Source organism: Squalius cephalus, assembly GCF_949319135.1.
Source record: "Squalius cephalus genome assembly, chromosome: 9".
Lineage (NCBI taxonomy): Eukaryota > Metazoa > Chordata > Actinopteri > Cypriniformes > Leuciscidae > Squalius > Squalius cephalus.
The window spans coordinates 42,145,741-42,170,034 of record NC_137130.1 but is presented as its reverse complement, the minus strand read 5'-3'; the positions used below and the strand labels follow the sequence as shown (position 1 = coordinate 42,170,034).

Below are 24,294 nucleotides of genomic sequence, written 5' to 3'. Positions count from 1 at the left end.
TGTGTGTGAGTGCACTCACAGTTCCTTCAGCGAGGGCAGAGATGACGTTCCCCAGAGAAGACAGGGATTTATTGATGTTCTTGGCCTCGTCCAGAACGGCTCCGGCCGCTCCAGTCTTGCTGACCTGTGTGTGGAGAGACACAAGATCGACTATTTTTGACTGTCAAAATGCCGGCGGACGGAAACACTGTGAGTTGTTCAAAATCTTTCTCTTTAGTAAACTCTGTGTACTCAAACACAGTTCTCAATGCTGGAGTTCATGTGTAGAGCCGCTGGTGACACTTCAGCACAGTTTCATGTTGTGTCGAGCCGCATTAGTGTTTTAGAAATAGTGATTTTTGATGCTATCATAGAAGTGCCCCATTCACTCCCATTCACAAGGCATTTAACCTAAAACGCAAATAAGGTCAAACTTAAAAGTGGCGTTTTCATTCTAATTATGCTTTTAAACGAAAGTTTGCCTCGAGTAGATTAACAAAAAGACCCTAGGTTGCATTTTGGCGAGAGTTACCCTTTAACTCCAAATCAGCTTCATACATTCATCAATGAACCATTCAACAGAGGTGTAGAGTCCAGCGGTCAGGAAGTAAAAGTCCTGCCATATGTTTATTCCAGCCATGAACTCATCCAGCTATAAGTTCATTAGTTCATTAGTTCTCTCTCCTGGCTGAAAAACTGTGCTAATTGGCAAATCCAGGTGATTGGAACAAAATACTGAGGAGGACTTTTACTTTCTGATGTTTCTGGATGTTACACCTCTGCCATTCAATAAAGATATCATTGATTCAATGCACTGACCAGCGCTGACGCTGACGCCACTCATGGTAAATACCCCTAAACGTTAAAAGGATGATACGACAAATATTTCGCTATTTTTGATCCATGTAATTAAAGTCAATGGGGTCCAATGTTGCGTGTAACCCCAACACTATTCCACTAAAGACAGAAAGTCCAAAGGCGTGTAGTAAAAGAGTCCAGACCTTCTCGCTGCCGGCCAGATCCACCAGGTAGAGCTTCCCGCAGAGCTTCTGCTCCGTCTCCACGTGCTCCTGCTTGATGTTGATCAGGAAGATGCTGTGACTGCGAGAGCTGTGCTCGTTCATGTCTGCCCACACAACAACACCGCGTTTACTCTTCACTCTCCTCGTATCACTATGATATCATGAGATTATAAGGAGTGTGAGCACTCACTGGTGACGGCCACGTGCCGGTTGGACTTGCCCTCGTCGATGACGTCCATGACCTCTTCCGGACTGGAGACGAAGCGCTCAGTGCAGCCCTGATAACACACACTTCATTAGCGCGAACACAACCCTGATAACACACACTTCATTAGCGCGAACGCAACCCTGATAACACACACTTCATTAGCACTGGTAGAAAGCTTAAAGGAGGAGTTCACCTCAGAATTAACATTTCCTGATCATTTACTCTACCCCACATCATCCAAGATGTTCATGTCCTTCTTCAGTGGAAAAGAAATGAAGGTTTCTGAGGAAAACACTCCAGGATGTTCCTCCATATAGTGTCTTCAATGGGGTCCAACGGGTCGAAGGTCCAGATATGAGTTTCAGTGCAGCTTCAAAGTCTCGACACGATCCAGCCGAGGAATAAGAGTCTTATCTAGACAAACCAGCGGACACTTTATAACAAAATAAACATTTATATACTTTAACCACTAATGCTGGTCTTGCACTAGCTGTGATGATCCACACATTATGAAAAAAGGGTGAAAAACTCCATCTCATTTTCTCCTCCAAACTTCTAAATCGTCCAACATCGTTGTTTTACCTTTTATTTACTTATTTACTTTACGTTAATGAGTCTTTGCACGTTGGCTTTGTAAACACTGGGTCGGTTCTTCCGCCTACGTCACGCTTGACCTTTCACCCTGATTACGTAATGTGTGTCTCATCACAGCGAGTGCAAGACCAGCATTAGTGGTTAAAAGTATATAAATGTTTATTGTTCTAAAATGTCCGCTGGTTTGTCTAGATGAGACTCTTATTCCTCGGCTGGATCGTGTCGAGACTTTGAAGCTGCACTGAAACTCACATCTGGACCTTCGACCCGTTGGACCCCATTGAAGACACTATATGGAGGAACATCCTGGAGTGTTTTCCTCAGAAACCTTCATTTCTTCTCCACTGAAGAAAGGCAGACATGGACATCTTGGATGACGTGGGGGTAAAGGAGTAAATGATCAGGAAATGTTAATTCTAAGGTGAACTCCTCCTTTAATCTCACTCTCACTGAATATGCTGATCGCTCACCTTCACGTAAGGAACCCGGTTCTTGTCCTCGTGCACAGACAGGTTGGTCTTCGTGACTGAAGAGGAAAGAAACACAATGAGGAGTATTGTAGGGAATTCGTTACGCTGCACTATTTCTGTTTCCTACAAACCGTCCAGGAGATCCCGGATCTTCTCCATGTAGATCTCGAAGTAGGACACCTGAGGAGAGAGCAAACACTGCCTTTGAGAGCACTGGTCGAGCACAACTAGCATTCATTTTTCTTGCAGGAATAACATTTATATGCTTTTGAATCCTAAATGTTTCCAAACTCTTTGGTCAAAAACTCGTAACTGAGTGTGTGTGTGTGTGTGAGTGTGTGTGTTAGTGAATCATGTCCTAGTATAACAAAAGGGGAAATTAAACTAGGCGGATGTCTAGGTTTATAAACTCGTGACTTTGAGTAACAAAGTGAAGCAAACACTAAAACAGAGTTTGCTTCTACCTAGTAACAGAAGGGTTTGCATATAAACAACCAATCAAATTGTAGGGAAATTATGTATCATCATGTCCGCTTTGCCATGCTCCTATTCTATAAAAACTGTTGTAGTTTTGTATGCTGGTGGGATTCTCTCTGAAATTGGTCTGAGATCCTCCAGCCGTGAGAAAGCATCTTCGAAGGCATTGTCTGGAGTCTGTCTAGCAGGGTTAGTGGGACACTACAGACCTTAGTCCCAAGTGATAGTGTTCACAAAGGAACGAGACGTCGTTCGACTCAGTGTGAGACTCGTAGGTGGGGTTAGATTGTGGTCAGGGATAGGGCTGGGTAAAAAATATAGTTTTCTCGATTTTAATCGATTCTCATTTTTACGAACCGATATCGATTCTTAAATCCCAAGTAGGGCTGGGCGATAAAACGATAACGATAATTATCGCGACATAATTTTTCTCGATAAAACGATATCAAGAGGTCGATAAATGTTCGATAATGTTTATGCGCCAAAAGCGGAACAAAACTCATTTAAACCGCGCGCCACACGGACCATTTATCCGCTCGGCTCAAAGTCCAAACGGCAGCGCGAGCTCACTAGGGCCGATGCATTTACTCTGATCGGTCTCGGTCACGAAATCCAGTGAGAAGCGCTTGAATTCAGCGAAGAACACAAATGTCTCAGTGATTTAAACCAGTTTAAAGGCAGATGAAACAGCGCTGACTAACAGGAGAAACACTGAGCGCAACGATACTGTCAGAAGGCTTTTCCGTCTAGTAAGCCCCATCATTTACCATGGATTTACTGCACGTTAGCCTAGTAACGTTAATATTAACTGCACCATGAAAGGTGGGATATACATGTTGAATTGTATTATATTATTAATGTAGACAATGTATTAAAGGACTAATGGAATATAATTATAGTATTTAATAATGTATAGGCTACTGTTTTTCATACAAATACCATTTTGCCATGATAGTGAGGTGCTACAGGGTATGCCTGGTTTCATCTGTGGTTGTCATGATCTAAATGCATGATACTGGATGACCAATGGTTAACTTTAATAAAACTCAAACAGTCAGAATATTACATTTTACCAACAAAAAAAAAAATTAGCACATGCAGAAACTAAGAAATTGTCCAATAAATATATTTATTTTGTTAAGGAAAAATGACAAATGTTTGAATATTCTTCCTTAGATTTGTGAAATGTTCTCCTGTTTGGCAAGAGTTTGTCATGATATGTTCTGACAATAAAGAGTAGTTTAAAACCACAGTTAACGCTCTGGTTTCTACAACTTTCACTTAGGAGCAAAAATCTGCCTTTAAACTTGAAAGAAATAATGATTTGACTTTTATCGTGATAATTATCGATATCGACTGATATAAAAAAAATTATCGTGATTTTTTTTTTTGGCCATATCGCCCAGCCCTAATCCCAAGAATCGATTAGTCATCCTGTTTCCAGTTGATGAATGATTGGAACATTGTAGCGCATCCCGTCCAATAAATCTCAATAATCTTTGTGCTTTGTTACTATTGATATGGAACAAAGTCTCAGATTTCAAATTACGTCCATTTTCTTACGAAATTCAAAAACATAAATACAGTTTTGTCGCTGTGGCGTGAGATCGCTCTGGCTCAGCTCTAGAGAAGCACATGACCTTCTCCTCCGCCTTAATAACACCAGTTACAGCGCGAGATAAACATGAATGAGCTTCTGAAAGTGTGTTAAAAATAGAGTACAACTTATCGAAGTCCGTATCATGTGACATGGAGTCGCTCAATCAGTGTTACAACCGTGGAAAGACGTCAGTAAAACAGCTTGTAAACAATGTCATGTAACGTCACATTTACCTCAGAAAAACCACATCCAGTGACCATAAACTCGTTAGTCAGCGAGAAAAATGAACTCTAGAGAGGAGCATTCTGCTAAATATATGCACCATATAACATAATCATTATAATTTTTAATGTTCTTCAATTTTTAATGCATGTTTATATTTCATATAACTTTATTATTATAAAAATAAATAAAAGTGTAATGTAAGTGTTTGTTTACAAATCAGTTAATGTGTACCTTCAATATTATAGTGGGCTAATGAAGCCTATAGGCTACCACTGACTCCCATAGTTTACAGCATTAGTGAAGAGATCTGTTTTCCTTGTATTGTACCTGATATCCAAAATAATCAATATCGAATCGAATTGCAAACTTGTGAATCGAAATCGAATCGAATTGTGAAATTTGTGTCAATACCCAGCCCTAGTCAGGGAACTATAATTATTAGGCCTTTTATGCGGTCAGAATAGTTAGGCGTCAACCCGAGCCGTCAGAGGTGAAGTCATGTTTAATGTTATAGTTTAGAGAGTATAATGTTTATAATAGATATAGGTTATAATAGAAGTATACTGTTTAAAAGTGTCGACTGTGTGTAAACTCCAGTCAGGTGTTCAGGGGGAACTCTAGTACCTTGATGTGGAACTCCAGGTTCTCGTCCATGGAGAAGATGTGGTTGAAGATGTCCTCTGCGATGCGGGGGATGATGCCCATCTGCTGCGGGTCGTGCAGGTTCCCCTGAAACACACACGGCATTAGTAAAACTCCTGCAGCTCGAACAGAAAGCAGTGCCACAGTTCAGCTGAAGTCAGATCTGCTGTAAAGATCGAACTCTTCAAGGGTTCAAGGGGCTTGTATTGTATACTCACTCCACACACATTTCTACATGAAGGAACGAAACGAAGCACTGAGGTCCCGGTCAAAACACAGGATAAAAGCATTAACCAATGAAACATCAGAAACTAGAGTGCATGTCTACGCCGCTTCCTCAATGAATGCCACAATAGCAATATAAAAAACTAAAATAAACAATGCAAGAATAAACACTGTGCAATAATTATAAATAAATTAGGACATAGTCAAATATTGTAATACTGTTATGTATTTTTTTTTATTCTATATTATCTCTGTTATTGCACGCAGAGTCATTTATTTAGTATAATAAAAGTAACTGATTTAGTTGTTCGTCTATAAAGCCGTTCGGTTAAATCAGTGATGTCATCGTCCGGCTTGGTTCAGATCAATAGACGGAGCAAGGGCTCGCATGATTGTTCAGACAGCACAATAAATCCATATGCATATGTTATTATGCATTGTGTATTATTTATTAGATACATTAGGAAAAAAGTATTTTAACGTTGTCAATTCGTGGCAGAATGTTGCTAACTTACACAGACAGACATGCTTTAACCGGTTTGATGATATGTTTTAATGTTATGCTGATTTTCTCTTTCTACATCTTCTTTTATTATTTTTTTGACAATGTTGTGCTGCTCATTTTGGCCAGGTCACGTCCATCTTTAATCTTTTAATAATGTGAAAATATGGCACACCGGCGTTTTGCCAGATGAGAAGTTTATCTACGTATCATCTTTTTACTCTTTTAATTCCTTTTATAACTATTTTAATTTTCCTTGTTTTCATTTTGTGATTATTTTAATTTATTGAACCAATGACACAAACCACAACTGTAGATTTTAGTAGTGATGTTTAACATATGTTCTGCTAAATATTTGCCATTTTGAGAGCAAAGTCATTTTATTAAACTTTTGACTGGTTTTGCTATTTTTATAATGTACAAAATGGTAAAACTTTACAATAAGGTTCATTAGTTAATGTATTAACTAACATTTGTTACAGTATTTATTAATCTTTGTTAACTAACATTAACAAAGATTAATATATTTTGATTAAAATCAACCTTTGATTTTATTAATGTATTAGTAAATGTTGAAATTAATATTAACTAATTAATAAATGCAGTAGAAGTATTGTGCATTCTTAGTTCATGTTAACTAATGTTAACTAATTAACCTTATTGTAAAGTGTTCCCTAAAAAACGAATGCAAAATGAGCTCTTGCTAATGTTGCTGGAATTAAAACTGTAACCCACTGTACCTCCATGGTGTGAGTCTTCCCAGAAGAGGTTTGTCCATAGGCGAAGATGGTGCCGTTGTAACCTCCCAGCACATCTACACACACACACACACACACACACATTCAGTATACGCCTGGCGAACGCTATCCTCCCAGCTCAGATGTAATGAGTTCAGCTAAACACACTCCACACACACTGACCTTTGACGATCTGCTTGGCACATGTGTTGTACACCTGCTCCTGAGTGGTGTTAGTGGGAAACACACGGTCAAACGCGTACGACTTTCCCTGCGGACACATAAACACACAGAGGAAACGGGAACGTCATTGTTTGGACTCAGATATTGATTATTAGGCCATTAATCACGTCACAGAGATATAGACGGAGGAACAGACTGTCTCAGTTCAGCTTCACACACTATAGGCCTTCACAGACCTGTGATGACTTTCACATTCAGCTTTCACTACATATATATACATTTATTCCCCTCCCTCCCCAATAACTGTTACATTATCATCATCAGCCACTCCCTGCATTCATTCAAACTATCTCTCTCTCTCTCTCTCTCACACACACACACACACACACACACATATATATAGATAGATAGATAGATATAGATATAGATATACAGACAGAACAATATTTATTTAGTATATAGCTAGACTCAGATTAGGCCTCGAGCCTCTATATGTGCTGACGTCATACTGACACAGTCGCGCGCATCATCATCATCATCACCGGGCTGATTCATATCATCAAGTAATGTCTATATTAGTGTTGAATGTGCGGTAGATCTGGTTAAAGGCGATGGTTACCGCGATGATGACCGTGTCGTCCCCTTGGAAGCTGGGCAGGAACTTGTCTCCGCGCAGGATCTCCGCCTGGTTCAGAGGCCTGAAGCGACACAGCACTTTAATATTACACTCGGCTACGGCGTCCGTCATGATCACACAGTATTATAAGCGAGATTATATTAGAACAGCAGAAGACGACGAGGAACGGGCTGAGCTCGAGCTAATGGCGTCAGGCGAGAGACAGAAGAAGATGCTGGTGTCTGCGTGTAGATCTGCTGGAATCCTTCTCTTCAGGGTTATCTGTGTGTGTGTTATCTGTGTGTTGTCCTGCTGGAGTCAGTCGCAGTGATGCTGGGATGGCGAGTCTTCTCTTCAGGGTTATCTGTGTGTTGTGTTCGCAGTGATGATGGGATGGCGAGGATGCTGCTGTTGTCATGAGGATGCGGAGCAGGGCGTGGCTGAGGACCACTCTCGCAGGGGGCGGGGCTAACTGCGCTACGTCATCCTCCTCACTGCTTATTTCACTAGATTTGTCATATGAAATATGAATATACGTATTTAATATGAATAAATATGAATAAATATAAATATAAATATAAATAAATATAAAAACAATGAATATACATGTGTTTTTTATTATTTATTTTTATGTATTAATATGTAAATTCGGTATACTGTATATTACTAATGTTCGTTGGATTTTTTTTTTTTAAACGGCTTATTTTCACTTATATGCACTCGTGTAAGCGTCATTATTCAGAGTTTAATCATAAATAACGATGATCTGTGCTCTGCTGAAGTGAACCCGCGGTCACGTGGTGCCTGTGACTTTCCTCGGCGCTGCTCGGGACGGGCCAATCACAGCTGGTTACTGGATTATTCTGTCATTATATAGTCAGATTTTGTGACAGAGCAGTTTTCTAACAACATGTGCCATGGTATTTACTGTAACAGTGAAAGGTCTCTCATCTAAAGTACTGCTGTACTGTAATTATACTGTATGTGTGAGTAAAACCCTGTAGACCAACTTCCCTCATGATCATTCCTGCAGAAGAACATGCTCAACTATAGTGCTCTGTCTTTCATCAGGAATAAATGTCTTTTGACCTTGTCCTCTTCATTTTAATTTTCCTCTCTTCTTCCTCTTTCTCTCCCACGGGATTCATTTTACCAAAGCACATAATTCCCCATGGCCCTTATCCTACCTTATACTACTATCACAACAGATCATCAAAGTGCACTTTATTCAAACATTTCAGCACATTTTCAATTGTGTTAGTAAATACACAAAATCACAAAGTATTATTTTCACAACACAAAATAGTTGTTTCATCTATATAACCATTTTGTTCACAAAAAATGCCTTTCATAAGGCCATCACTATCAAACTTTTGATTTTCAAAAGTACAAACCTATTCTTTTAATAGGGTTAGTGTAAGGGGAGAGAGTAGTTTACAGTATTAAAACCTTTACGCCTATGGAGAGAGAGAGTGTGTGTGTGTGTGTGTGTGTGTGTGTGTGTGTGTGTGTGTGTGTGTGTGTGTGTGTGTGTCGTCCCTATTTTGTCTAGGGTTGAAGGGACAAGTAACAGAATAAAAATGGTGTGATGTGTGGAGGCTGCAAGGTTCAATTCCCAACCCCAATGCCGTAACAATGACCAAAAACAACTCAATAGAAAAAACACGTTCTTTATTTAACAAATGTGGGAGGATTTCAAGGCTTCAAGAGGGGACAAGGCCAAGACAACAAACATAAACCCTCTAACTATTTGGGAGAAACTATAAGCTACAAAAAAGAAAAGAAAACAAAAGTACAATAATAATACACTAACTCCCTAACTAGCTTAAACAAGAGAAAAACAAGATATAAAAGGAAATGGCACCCACCTCTCTACTAATCCCTTCCCAATGATTAAACAATATATACTTATTAGGTAATGGACAATAAAAGTATATACAAACAAACAGTAACTTACAAAACAAAAAGGATTTCTTGTCCACAAGAGTGTTAACACAATAACACAAAAAAAGAAGAAAAAAAAGAAACGCACACACGAACACGCGCGCGCACACACACACACGCTCGAGCTTGCCATACTAGACAGCTTGAGATACACCCTTGAGACACAAATCCCCCAAAACTTTTTAATAACCAAATGTTTCTTATATATGTTACCTTTCTTAAGCCAGGCAGCTACACACTTCGCTTTCTCTCTACAGTGTAAGTTCCAGAGAATAGCCTGCAATGCAGATCCAGGAACAGGAAGCAGGACGAGCACAGACGTAAGTACATGCCACACTCTTACAATCATATTGCACTTTCATTTTAGTCTGAGAGTTCGCAAGATGAACTTTAGCAATCTTACAAGCTTTGTGAAGTCGTTCATGAAAGGAACTGATTTAGTCAAGGATATATATACACTCACCTAAAGGATTATTAGGAACACCTGTTCAATTTATCATTAATGCAATTATCTAATCAACCAATCACATGGCAGTTGCTTCAATGCATTTAGGGGTGTGGTCCTGGTCAAGACAATCTCCTGAACTCCAAACTGAATGTCAGAATGGGAAAGAAAGGTGATTTAAGCAATTTTGAGCGTGGCATGGTTGTTGGTGCCAGACGGGCTGGTCTGAGTATTTCACAATCTGCTCAGTTACTGGGATTTTCACGCTCAACCATTTCTAGGGTTTACAAAGAATGTTGTGAAAAGGGAAAAACATCCAGTATGCGGCAGTCCTGTGGGCGAAAATGCCTTGTTGATGCTAGAGGTCAGAGGAGAATGGGCCGACTGATTCAAGCTGATAGAAGAGCAACTTTGACTGAAATAACCACTCGTTACAACCGAGGTATGCAGCAAAGCATTTGTGAAGCCACAACACGAACAACCTTGAGGCGGATGGGCTACAACAGCAGAAGACCCCACCGGGTACCACTCATCTCCACTACAAATAGGAAAAAGAGGCTACAATTTGCACGAGCTCACCAAAATTGGACAGTTGAAGACTGGAAAAATGTTGCCTGGTCTGATGAGTCTCGATTTCTGTTGAGACATTCAGATGGTAGAGTCAGAATTTGGCGTAAACAGAATGAGAACATGGATCCATCATGCCTTGTTACCACTGTGCAGGCTGGTGGTGGTGGTGTAATGGTGTGGGGGATGTTTTCTTGGCACACTTTAGGCCCCTTAGTGCCAATTGGGCATGGTTTAAATGCCACGGCCTACCTGAGCATTGTTTCTGACCATGTCCATCCCTTTATGACCACCATGTACCCATCCTCTGATGGCTACTTCCAGCAGGATAATGCACCATGTCACAAAGCTCGAATCATTTCAAATTGGTTTCTTGAACATGACAATGAGTTCACTGTACTAAAATGGCCCCCACAGTCACCAGATCTCAACCCAATAGAGCATCTTTGGGATGTGGTGGAACGGGAGCTTCGTGCCCTGGATGTGTATCCCACAAATCTCCATCAACTGCAAGATGCTATCCTATCAATATGGGCCAACATTTCTAAAGAATGCTTTCAGCACCTTGTTGAATCAATGCCACGTAGAATTAACCTGTTAAGCTTCACCAGTGCGTCGGCGCACTGAAGCGTTTTTTATTTATTTAATTCAAAATTACTATCAGATTTAATGTTATACCTTGACAAACTATACATCATTAAAAAGATATAAGACTCAAGTTTCAGTATTTGACCACTATTGTATTCTGAGAAACTCATAGTGACAGTTATGTCTTAATTTGTGTCAGGAGTTATGAAATGAAAAAATGAGTCGATACCTTTAATATGAATTATGCGCGTCAGCCGCTCCCATTCATAATAAACTCCCGTGCTGTCGTCATGACAGCGATACACAAAACAACGTCCCTCAGGGCTTTAGCTCAAAAATGTGCAGATTTGGAGAAATATTGATAGATTCTTTTAGATTTACATCATATTTCTATAGACAGGAATAATATTTATTGAATTTATACCCAAATGCGTCAATGTAATCTTTATGAGCGTTTGGTATTCTAATTCACAGTGTTTTCAATTCATACCAATAGCCTGAGGGCGCTATATGCACAGTAATATAGTCCATATATGAAACATGAAGAAGAACCATGATCATGTGACATTCCAGGAAGCCTCGAACACACACAAAGCTACAGAGTTCGCGCTGTAAAATGCAGATACAGATGTTTTAAAGACAATAAACATGATTGCAATGATATCTGATTTGCCTGTGTTCTTCAAGCCATGCCAGGTATTTTCATAATAATAGATTATATTTATAATGTAATGCTAATCTATATAGACTTCATCATTGTGCATAATACTATCAAATAATATATTTTCTGTCTGATTTTTTTATCTGAAGCTAAATTAGATCACAGAAGATTATTTAAAACATTCGGCTTGAGTTATAAAGTACGTTTTGAGCATAAACATGGTTTTAATCTCATATATTGTCGTGTATTGATGGTGTGCTAAGCTAACATGCTAGCTAGCCCTAACTGTTAGTCACATGACATGGTCTTGAAAAACATTTAACTAAATACAGAGTTTTGGGCTTATTATCTTCAGATTTTAAACATAAAATGTTTAGACATGTGGCTTTAGCTGTAGTGCATTTCTAGATTGCTCCAGTGCCAACTTCAATTTTATTTTCATGAGGATGTTTCATAAAAAATAATTTCTAATAACTTTACAAAACTTTGAAGCTATTTATAACAATTTTTGTCATTACGACAATAATTAATTCTACATTTACAATAAACTGCCAGGTGTCAGCTTTCAAACGAGATCATACTTGTGCTTTTAGTACAAAGGGTTCATGAACTGTATCTGTTTCAGTTTGGGTATGTCATTTCTGGGGATTTTTCAAAAGTGGCGTTGCAGCTTAACAGGTTAAAGCAGTTCTGAAGGCGAAAGGGGGTCAAACACAGTATTAGTATGGTGTTCCTAATAATCCTTTAGGTGAGTGTAGGCGAAGAAAGCAACTGCTCACTGATTAACTTAATGGGACCTCTTATAATGTGTCCAAACACCAACTCTGCTGGACTGAATTCCAGTGACTCCTGGACACTCTCTCTTGCAGCAAACATAATCAAGGGTAAGCCTTGAACCCATTCCTTACCAGTCTCAATGCAAAATTTTCGGAGCATTGACTTGAGAGTCTGGTGGAATCGCTCCAATGCACCTTGGGATTCCGGGTGGTAAGCACTGGCCAATTGGTGCTTAATACCAAAATCATTTAACATCTGTGAAAATACTTTAGATGTAAAATTAGTGCCTTGATCTGACTGGATCACTTTTGGTAAGCCAAATGTAGAACAGAACTTGATGTGCTCTTGAACAACTTTCCTAGCCTTAAATGTGCGGAGAGACACTGCCTCAGGATAACGGGTCGCGGCACACATAATAGTTAGACCATATTGGTGACCCGACTTTGACTTCGGCAAGAGCCCTACACAATCAATGATTAATCGTTCGAATGGTTCCCCAAGAACCAGTATCAGTTTCAGTGGTGCTGGCGGAACAATTTGGTTTGGGTTACCTGCCAATTGACAAGTGGGACAGGAACGAACAAAATTGAACACTGTGGACTTTAAACCAGGCCAAAAAAATATATATTTTGAAACATGATGGAAATGGAAGGTCAGAGTGTCCAGATAACACATTTTATGAGCTAGTTGTAAAACTTGTGAACAATAATTATAAGGTCGTACAATTTGATGAACCTCTTGCTAATTCAAGTCAGAATGCTGAGGCTTCCATTTGAACAGTATTTTAAAATTTATTTGACTGTGCACGGGTCACAACACAGGCAGGAATGTGGCAGAGAATTGGGTAGAGAGATCAGGCAAGTCATCAACACTAGGTTTGTGTACTTCAATGGGTCTTGGATAAACTTTACCACCAGCAAGCTCATTTCCCAGAATAAGACTAACGCCATCTACAGGTAACTGTGAGCACACACCAAGCGTAACAGGTCCTGTGACAAGGTCAGACTCCAAATACACCCTATGGCGTGGAATGTTAATGTTAATGTCTCTTTATTTGACATGGACATACAATTACATTGGACGAACCATATGCATTGGTTTTTGTGTTATAGCATACATGCTAATTTTCAACACCTGTCCACTGGAGGCTTTTGGAAAGAAAATACAATAGCAAGACTAATAACAAAAGCGATAATAACAATACCAACAACAAAAAAAGGATAACTAAAATATACCATATGATTAAAGAGGAAGAAAAAGAGAGAAAACAAAAAACAGCAAAGCATCAGAATCAGAGAGTATCTTAGTAGTAGGTTATACATGCGAGCACTGTTGTTTAGTTTTTAGCCATTGTTTCAGACCTCTGTTAAAAGCATTGCCATTGGTCTCTAGTTTTAAATTAGTGGGTAAAGCATTCCAGAGTTTTGGCCCCTTTACAGAGAAAGCAGACTGACCAAAAGAGGTCTTGCACTTTGGGACTAGGCAGTCACCTCTGACAGTGGCTCGTGTGTTCGCCCTATGAGAGCTTTGACGCCTACTTACTAATTTAGAAAACAGTGGTGAAACATGATTATTTAAACATTTATAAACCAATTTAATATAATTAAAATCAATAAAACTGTCAAAGCCCAAAAGCTGATGCTTTCTTAAAACATCACAATGATGCCCTCTCATAGGTTTCCGGTCCAAAATTTTTATTGTCTGTTTATAAATTCAGAAAATAGGTTTTAATTTGGATGGAGATGCTTGTGACCATGATGTAACGCAATATGATAGATGTGAGAATATCATCGCATGGCATGCATGTATGTAATTTTGCAGTGTGACGAGACAAATCCCTTCTTATAAAACGAAAACAATTTATATTTGGTTTGACCTTTTTGCAGATGTACTTAACATGATTGTCAAATTTTAAATTGTTATCCAGAATAATCCCAAGGTACTTGACTTCATTTACTACTTCTATTACTTCTATTACTCTTTTATAAAGCAGAGACTTGTGGCAAGTTGGTTCTTTTTATATCAATTATTTTATTATTTCTATTACAATTGTTTTACATACAATATCAAGAAATCAAAATAAAATTCAAAACCTAAAGTTGTCAGTTCACAAGCTTCGTCAGCAGGTGTCAGGCTTGGACCATCAAACAAGGGAGAGGCTGTCTTCCTTTCACAGCTTCTGCCTCTCATATGTCTCACTGTACTTTTATAATTCATTTCATCACACCCCTTCATTACCTATTCAATCACATATAGACAATTTATCCAATCCCAGATCTGGAACTATTGTCAACTCCTTCAGTCACTTTACAACTTTCATATAAGACACCTTCCTTTGCCTTGTCTTCCTCTTACGCGCTCGGACCCTCAGCCGCCTTCTCCTCTTGGTCTAGAATACAACAACCAGGTAATAATTTTTTCCATTTTACTGAATATATGCTTTCTAATACATAGTATTATTTCTATCTATACTATTTCTTCATTTAATAAATGCTTAAAACACAAGATACATTTCAGTGATTTCAGTATTGTATTACTTTAATAAATAATTTTTCCACAAATGGTTTACAGTGTCTTTTTTCTTTTAATAAACCAAATTATTAATAAAACAATTTTATAAAAACATGTCTCAGTGTCTTTTCTATATACCAATCATAAAGGTTTTCTTATAAAAACCCTATTACAGTGTTTTCTTTTACATACAGGTTTTCTTATAAAAACCCTATTACAGTGTTTTCTTTTACATACAGGTTTTCTTATAAAAAACCTATTACAGTGTTTTCTTTTACATAACACTTTTCTCTTATAGGATAATACATGGTTAAGGTAAAACACTTTTCCTTACACAAAGTTAAGATTATAATTAATATAAGCCTGCTTATATAAGGCATAACAGAATCAATTGCATGTTTCACCCAACAATATACATTGTAAACAACAATGGGGCAAGTACGGACCCTTGCGGTACTCCCATGTTGTTGGCTTGCAGAGGTGACTTCACCCCATTGACCCTAACACATTGCTGTCTTCCACCCAAATAAGACCTAAACCACTGCAAAGTTTCAGAAGACATTTTAAATTGATTTAATTTTTGTAATAAAATACTGTGATTAACAGTCTCAAAGGCCTTTTTTAGGTCCAAGAACACTGCCCCGACAACATTTCCTTCATCCAGTGATTCCTTTATTTTGTCGAGTAAATAACAGTTTGCTGTTTCGGTGGAATGTTTGTCTCTAAATACAAACTGCAGTGGATAAAGCAGCTGGTTGGACTCTAAATGTTACGCTAATTGCTCGGCAATAATCTTTTCCAGAACTTTTGAGACTACAGGAAGGATAGTAATAGGCCTGTAATTGCTTGCTAAATCCTTATCACTCGATTTATAGATCGGTGTAATTATTGCTGTTTTCCAGCTCTCTGGGAACATTTTGTTTGTATTGACAAATTTACTAAATAAGTAATTGGCTCTAACAGACAGTTTTCATATCTCTTAATTAGTGCAGCGTGTATGTTGTGTATGTCCTTAGACATGGAGTTACTCATGTTTACAATCACCTTTTTAACTTTATCACAAGATACCTTTTTATTACAGAAGAAGCCTGTGTGAGCATTGTCAAGCTCTTCAAGAGATGACTTAGTAGTATATTTAAAATTACTTGCTAATTCTTGTACGGAATTGATAAAAAAAAGTATTAAAAATATTTGCAATAGCCTCATTACTATGAATCAAATCATGACAAACTTTAAGACCATTTATTTTTAAGTGTTTTTGTCTACTTGAATTGGTTAATCTATTTATGTGTTGCCACAATTTAGAACTATTTCCACTGGCTTCTTCAATTAGTTTAGAGAAATAATTAGTCTTGGCCTTTCGCAACTCTGAAACTACTTTGTTCCTCAAGCCCGTATAAATAAGGTGGTCAGTATTAATTTTTGTCGTTAAAGACTTTTTAAGAGCAATATCTCACCTTTTAATGATCTGAAGGATGTCACTATTAAACCATGGAAGAGAATGTTTCTTAGATGTTTTTTTCCAGGTTTTTGTGTATTTACTTATTAGATCCTTTAACACATAGTTAAAATTGCATGCACTGTAGTTTAGATCTGTTTCTTTAATTACCTCTTCCCAATTAACTTCCTTTAAATCATGTTCAAAATTTGCTTCTTTGGACTTGGGTATTCCTGTTGTTATACTTGAGTTTTCTGTATTGTTATGGTAAAGTAGACATTTTTTTGTTAGTTTTCTCACAATCAGTGTCATGTTATGATCTGAAAAGCCAGTAATGAGATTATATGTTTTTGTTACTCTCTCTGGCCTGTTAGTAAAAATCAGGTCTATAAGAGTTTCACTCTTTCTAGTGATTCGAGCGGGTCTGTCAATCAGCTGTTTGAATTTAAATTTCTCCATAGTTGACTTTAATTGTAGTTTGCCACTTTTAACCATCCAGTTAATATTAAAGTCCCCAAATATCATACATTCACAACGATTGTCTGCGAGAGAAAGAAGATTTTTCAGTTCGTTGTAGAAATTCACATGACATGGAGGATTATAAAGCACAACTATGTTAAATTTCATGTTTGGAGAAAGAATTACATTCAATCCCAAGCACTCAATATTCACATTCAATTCAAGTTCTAAGCTTTTAAAATGCTCCCTAATATAAATTAAAATGCCCCTTCCCTTTCCTTTGGCCCTATCTCTCCTATAGCAAGTATATTCTGGTATATTAATTAAGTCAGTAGGAACATTATGATTCAGCCAAGTATCAGATATACACAAAAAATCTAAATTAGAATCAATAAGTAAATTATGTATCTGGTCTATTTTTGGCAGTATGCTTCTTAAATTTATATGTCCTCCCAATATTCCTTTGGGTTTTGTTTCAGAGTTCCAGATGATTCTAGCATGATTAACAGTTTGTAAGAGTCTTGACTTCCTCTGTTTCAACATTGCATGATTTATTGCAAGTGTTTTGACCCTCATGGGACTCTGTCTTTGTTGACTTTCGTCCACTATCACTGACGGGCCATTGTAAAATTGACAGTTTGTAGCTGGTATACTACATGGATCAATGTGAGGCACACAACTCACCCCAGTGTCCATGATAGTGGTCCCGGACTGATCAAACACTACTGCCGCTGTTGCCTCCCCCGTCAGACACTCTGAGCCCGGAGTTTGTAACTTTAACCGCTGCTCGAGTCCATCCTGCTCTCCCAGAGCACCTGTTGGTTCACTACCACCCGGCTCCGCATCTCATTTTCATCCCATTTCACATCCACGAATTAACACATCACTACCAGTATATGACTCGGCTGAAAAAGATAATATCTCCTCCAGAAACATTGACTGTACAGCTCCTGTGTCCCTCAGTTTACTTACTTGCTGCTGGGTCTCTGAATCAGGAAAAAGAGACACTGAGCCAAATGAGAGAAAAGGTTGGTAAGCAACAGCATCCAAATCATTTAACTCTGGTACAGATTGTACTAACTCTACATTTTTGGGCTTGGAAGAGACACTTTTCTGTTTCCAAGCCTTACACTCTGAAATTAAGTGACTTGGATCAAGACAATAAAAACAGACCCACTTGTCCCCTGTGTGGGGACACACACATGCTTAGGACTAGATTTACATCTACCTCCAGCAGACATCTCAAATTTAACGATCAGAAGACTGAAATGGTTCTGAGCTCTCCATAACTGAAAACGTCCTGGTTGTGTATGTAACCCACCGTTCCCTAAAGGAGGTCAGTAGGTCGACATAGTCAACGTCGACTGAATGGGATCACGCCAGGGAGCCTGTCTTCTTTGAGTACTATTAAACGAGTTATAGCAAATTGGCATGCTTGATTCGCATCACACACACCGCCCCCACGGCACGGTTATAAATACGGAAGTGGATGCACGCACTAGTTGCTTTATGCTGAGGAGCCGAGAGTAACTCGGAGTCAGCGGTGGTCCAGCTATAGTGGCTAAGGGACTACGTCCTCCATACCCTCCTTCAGGGAACGGTGGGTTGCATACGCAACCAGGACGTTCCCTTTCAGTCGAGAACGTTAGAGGTAGTTGACGTTGACTGAATGGGATCCACTATGGAAAGCGCCATCTAGAGCTTCCACCTTCCAGTTCCTGGACTAAAGCCTCCTGACCCCCTGCAACTTTGAGGCGGAGAAGGGTAAGGCTAAGACCAGGGAAGTCAACTGCTGTTCCACAGGACCACTGGGAAAGCGTATCCTGTCAAGGAAGGAAGGGACGCTGCGGAAACCACATCCTGCCCGAAGGGAGGTAACATGTGGAGAATACACATATGGACTGGGCGGATATCCGGGCAGTACAACATATGGAATGTCACTGGGATGACTCCAGCTTATAACAGGCGGGAGGATCAACCGACAGTGACAGAGGGAAGACACGGGCTCGCCGCAGGGAGCCGTACCGTGGAAGAATACACATATGGGATCGGCGTAGGTATCACAACATATGGACCCAGCCTAACACAGGTTCCACCAGTGCACACGAGTGATAGGCCTGGCTTCGAACTTTCCGCCACGTCTGTTGCCGAAGGGTATGGAGGAACTCAACAGGGTTCGGTTTAAGAGGGAACTCAACTGGAGCAAGAATTGCGCACGTATCCAGTCCATAGGAGGGGAATGGCGCAGCAAGCCGACACTTTGAACCGTGCTTACAGTGAAACTGGCTTCATGTGAAGGGAGCCCACGGGAAGAAACGGTTCGACACATAGGCTAGTTCTCTAGCGAACATGTATAGGTGTCGCCCAGCCCCCAACTCTATTTAACATCTGTTCAGCGAGGCACTCTGTGTCAACGCCTAGGAGGGAGCAATACCCTCACTTAGGAGGAGCTCACCACCCAGGTGAGCACGTGCATCTTGGGAAACTTTCTCACCAAGATGAAGGCAACCACTTGTAGTGGGCCAACCTTGTCTTGGAAACAGCCTTCCCTTCTGCTGGTTTTCGTAACAGACAGAGCTGGTCTAAGGTCTAGGCTTTGCATTCTGATCACCTATAACCATACTGAAGCGGTCGGACAGAGAAAAGCCGCAGACTCACCACCTGGTCCCGTAGGAGAGGTAGGAACCTTGGGCACATATCCAGGCCGGGGTCTCAGGAGTCATGAGAGTTAGCCGGCCCGAATTCCAGGCACGATTCGTAGAGACCAAACAAACAGGAGAACTGTTTCTTTAAAAACAGAATTTTTAACTCACTACCTGAAGGGCTCAAGGGAGGTCTCTGCAGTGCAGTAGCACCAGAGATAAGTCTCAAGAGGCTAAAGATGGATTTCAGTTTTTTCCCCTTGCTCCCCTCAGGGACCTGCATCATGGCACATCCCCACGGCACTGTATCTTGATGTGCTTCAGTACAGAAGCCACAACATTTTGAGGTGGAGGAGACAGCCTCACTCCAACCGTTAGCAGGAAGGAAGCACTGAAGTGATCGAACACCTCCGGGATCGCCTCACGGAGAGAAGACTCAATTCAACGAATATGTTCCCCTTCTAAGGGGGAGCGAGCCTCTTTTTGAGAGGGTGCTCTCACAGAAGTGATGGTCTCTACGGCATAAAAATTCTTGCGGTAGTAACCAGAACCTCCGCATCCGTCGTGCCTCATCCCTGAAAATGTACTCAGAGGAAGGAGTCAGGAAGGCTGTTGAGAGGAGAGGTCGGTTGGGCCAATAAAGGGCAACTAGCAAGACCTATTCCATCTCTTCCTGATTTTAGCACCGTAGTGCAAGAAGGCTCACTGGGGAACGCATTTCTGCAGGGGCCCCAGGGCCAGCTGTGGCCAGAGGTCTTACTGTGTCGAGGGATATCCACTCAGACAGGAGAAGAAACAACTGGTGGAGGGACGAGTCTGGAGGGGCAACAAACGTGGCTGTGTGGCCCCGAAGTGGTCCCAAACAGCTGGCCAGCTGGGGACGGAGTCTCCAGTGTATCTGAACCAGAGGCTGTTGTGCGGCTTGTCAGCAGCATGATTGAGCAAGCCAGAAGAAATAAGTGGAATGAAACGGCCTTAGAAGCTTCTGACTCCAAGGGGGAGGTGGCGGGCGAGTTGCAACATGCAAGGGGAGCGCAGCTCGATGGCCGCAATATTATCAGAACAGTACATGCTCACTGAGCAGCGGTGTCTCGAAGCGAGGAAACTGTAAGCAACTCGAGACAATGAATGCCAATGCAGTCAGAGGGCGCCCAGACCTCTGTTACTGCATGCCCTTTATACGTGGCCCCTCAGCCGACATTGATGGACACTTGTTCCAGGAGCCATTGGCCCGGGGAAACAAAATGTCTATTTATGGGCTGAGGGTTTGGCGACAGGCCAGGGTGTTCACCATACGGATTGTGTCGCTCTGCCACGGCCACCTCGGGACTCGGTCGTGAAGCCTTTGCTGAAGCGGTCTTCATATGGAGGAGCCATGTGTCTGCATCTGCCATATGCCCCAGGAGCCTCTGAAAGTTTCAGTGGGACCCTTTCTCACTTCTTTAATAGCACTGAGCTGACACACCTCTATCTGAGAGATGCGCTAGACCAAGACCATCTCCGCTCGATGGTGTTTTAAGCCCCCAATGGCTCCTTAGAGGCAGCTAACCCTACCCTCAACCTTAAACCTACCCATCCCCTCGCTGCCTGGAAGGCGCCGTTGGGGGCTTAAAACACCAAACACCAACCATCTCCACACTAGAAAAGAGATTCTCGTCCCTTGGGCGAGATACTCTTTCCCAGTTGACCTAAAGACCCAACTGGCTATGGAGTACTCGAAGGGTAGGACTATGTACTGATACTTCGTACCTTCGAACGCAAGAACACAGGAGGCCTGTGGGGGGAAGAATAGAAATCTGAAGTACACGTCTTTCAGGTCAAACGCTGCAGATCAAGCTTGGGGATGGGGCATTGAATATGCAATTCTGTGTTTAACAAATGAACGGAGGCTTTCGAAAAAGGGCCTGTTTCAGTTGACACAGATCCAAGATGGTCGTAACCCACCACACTTTAAGGGTACAATGAAGTACGGGCTCTTGGAAGCCAGACTTCATATTGGCTGGAGGGAACGGCTAGCTCGCATCCTTCGCCAATAGGACTGCGGCGTACACACACAGGACAGGAGCACTGCTCAACACCTAGGTGTGATGAACCTCACTAATTTTTTTTTTTTAGGAGCATCTCTGCTTAACACCTAGGTATGATGAATATCACTGAGCCTGGGCAGAAGCCGAGCGAAATGAATCGCAAGTCGAGTCTGAAGGTACTAATTGGGGCCAGGCTGGGCATTGGTTGGGAAGCGTTTTAGACTTCCACGAAACCGGACCAGGGGCCAGGGACCACAGACATACCCGAGGTGGGGCAGCGAAGTGGAGGACAGGGATCCGCCTCGAGAGGCCCGCAGGTGGCCCTCGAGAGGCCCGCGCTGGCAGCGCCTAGAGCGGGCTGGGCGTCCCTACTGCGGCCGGCTCTATGCTAAGGCCTGGCTGGAGGCTGCTGCGGAGGCCCAGCGGGAGTGGCGGCAGGGGAACACCCTCGGCGACGAGCAGGCGAAGGAACTACCACCGGCGGTGGGGTGGCAGCAGCATGCCGCCGGGGCAGGATGTGCCTGATGGCCTCCGCCTGCACTTGGGCTGCAGAAAACTGCTGGGTGCAGTTCTCTGCCGCATCGCCGACCAGCCCATCCTGAGAAATTGGGGAGACCAGGAACCGAACCTTGTCCGCATCAGCCATACAACCAGGCTGAGCCAATGATGGCGTTCCTGGACCACTAACATGGACATCGCTAGACCGATCATGCACACGCCACGACACTTGTGCCCCAGAGGGCGAGGTCGGATGCGGGGCGGAGTTCACCTATGAGCGCCCTGGCCTGATAGACCTGTTGCAGCGCCATGGCACGCAAGAGGAGGCGGCCTGCCCACAGGCCTTGTAAGGGGGGAGACGAGAGGCCATGTCCAAAAAGCAGCGGCCGCCGGACACAGGTGCACCTGTGTCGCGCCAGACCGCTCTATTGGAGGGACAGCCTCGCAACTCTTCACCGCTCCTCCGTCAAGGGTAGTGAGGGGGGAAAAGCTTATTCAGGCAGTTTCTGGCAGAGAAAGGTGCCGTCTACAACCTGGTAAGCTCTCCATGCACTTCGGAAAGGAAAGGCACTGGGGCGGCGAGCTGAGAACCAGCGCGGCCCGTCCCGAGATACTGTTCGGGACACAGTGGAGGATTCCACTCGAGCCCGACAGCCTCGGCGGCCCGATTCAGCATAGCTGACGTTTCTGAATCTGGCTCGGGCAACGTTACACTCCCAGAGGGAGACAACGCAGCCGAGTCATCATTTCCAGAGGTCAGTTCACCCTCCGATGCTGCAATCGGCATCCTGTCCCCTGGAGAGGCCACGAATGAAACGGCTGGTCGGTCCATTACAGAGGGACCAGCGTGCTCAACGGGGGGCTCCACCGGCTGCGATGTGATAGAGGAGTGAGGAGCCCATAGGGATTGGTTAGCGGGCGGGGGGCTACGTCTGACAATCTCGACTGAAGGGAACTGACTTTTAACCTGACGCGTAGAAGAAAACACGTTACGATGCGTCAACACAAACTCATCCACTATAACAGCAGCATCAAGTCAAGTCAAGTCAAGTCAAGTTTATTTATATAGCGCTTTTCACAATACAGATTGTATCAAAGCAGCTTCACAGTATTAAATTAAAATAATACATCAGTGTTTGTTTCTAGTGGAAAACGTCCACGTTTGGTAATGCTGATCAATAGTATTGTTGATTGATTAATTAAATTAAATATCCCCAACTGAGCAAAGCCAAAGGCAACAGTGGCAAGGAACCGAAAAAACTCCATCAGGTGACCTAATGGAGAAAAAAAAACCTTGGGAGAACCCAGGCTCAGTCGGGGGCCAGTTCTCCTCTGGCGTTTATGAACTAGAGGTCAGATTTAACTGTAAGATTAAAAGTATTATATGAATGCCTGGCTGAAGAGATGCGTCTTTAATCTAGTTTTAAAGGTGCTCTAGGTAACTTTTTAACCTTAACTGAACAGCTTCGGAGTCAGTGGAATGGTTATATTACTTATTTCGGGTTGAATGGTGGTGGTTTCGCACCCCCCTAGTGCCCGAGAGCGGAAAAAACTCACTTGCAACTTTGGGACGCGGGTCGGTGTCAGGAAGTATCGCGTGATATCAGGTCTCGCGATGTAACGAATTGCTTGACGGCACTGCACACGTACACGCCCCTATTCAAGCACCGGCGGGCTAGCTATAAGCAAAGGGCAACGATAGATTGAGTTATGGCTGAGGCTGAGCCTGTAAAAAAGAAGCAGAAAGCTAGGAAATCTTTGTCGGAGGACCAACGAAAGAGGAAACGGGAGACTGACCGAGCAAGAAGTCAGACTCGAGTAAATATATCGGACCGGCTTTTTCAGAATGGTGAGAACTGAGAGAAACAGAAAGCCTGCAAAACGGATGCTGATCCTGCTGTTGCACTTGTAAGTTAAGTATCTTTGGAATAAACTGTGTTTAATATTTAAATTTCAAGTAATTGCGACCTCAGGATGTTTGCTATTGTCTGTAAAGGTTTTTATTATGATCGCTGTCTGTTAGGGGCTTACTAGTACGCTAGATACTATAACTTTGATGTTAGCATTGTCATAGCAAACACGTATTCTGTAGTTGTTTGGCCGTTCCTCTGTCGGTTTTATTTGTGTAACTTACACTTTTATTTTATGTCACTAAGTCAACGCGTCTGATAGTAGGCAATAAACATGTTGCACATATCATGATCGAGCTACAAAAAACGTTCTGATGTTTTCTTAGACAAGCAAAGGTAAACCATCA

General features: G+C 41.7%; 1 protein-coding gene across 1 annotated transcript in view; it reads right to left on the bottom strand.

Annotated features, from left to right (window-relative positions):
* The window catches only part of kif5aa (kinesin family member 5A, a), a 33,229-nt gene extending 25,269 nt beyond the window's left edge, over positions 1-7,960 (bottom strand). Inside the window, exons 1-9 of the mRNA XM_079882157.1 lie at positions 7,484-7,960; positions 6,865-6,952; positions 6,685-6,758; positions 5,200-5,304; positions 2,405-2,453; positions 2,274-2,329; positions 1,192-1,279; positions 981-1,105; positions 20-124 (exon numbers count right to left, since the gene is read on the bottom strand). Of these exons, the coding sequence (XP_079738283.1) occupies positions 20-124; positions 981-1,105; positions 1,192-1,279; positions 2,274-2,329; positions 2,405-2,453; positions 5,200-5,304; positions 6,685-6,758; positions 6,865-6,952; positions 7,484-7,612 (819 nt within the window). The 5' untranslated portion in view covers positions 7,613-7,960. The remainder of the gene's footprint in view (positions 1-19; positions 125-980; positions 1,106-1,191; positions 1,280-2,273; positions 2,330-2,404; positions 2,454-5,199; positions 5,305-6,684; positions 6,759-6,864; positions 6,953-7,483) is intronic.
* Between the last annotated feature and the right edge of the window lie 16,334 nt (positions 7,961-24,294).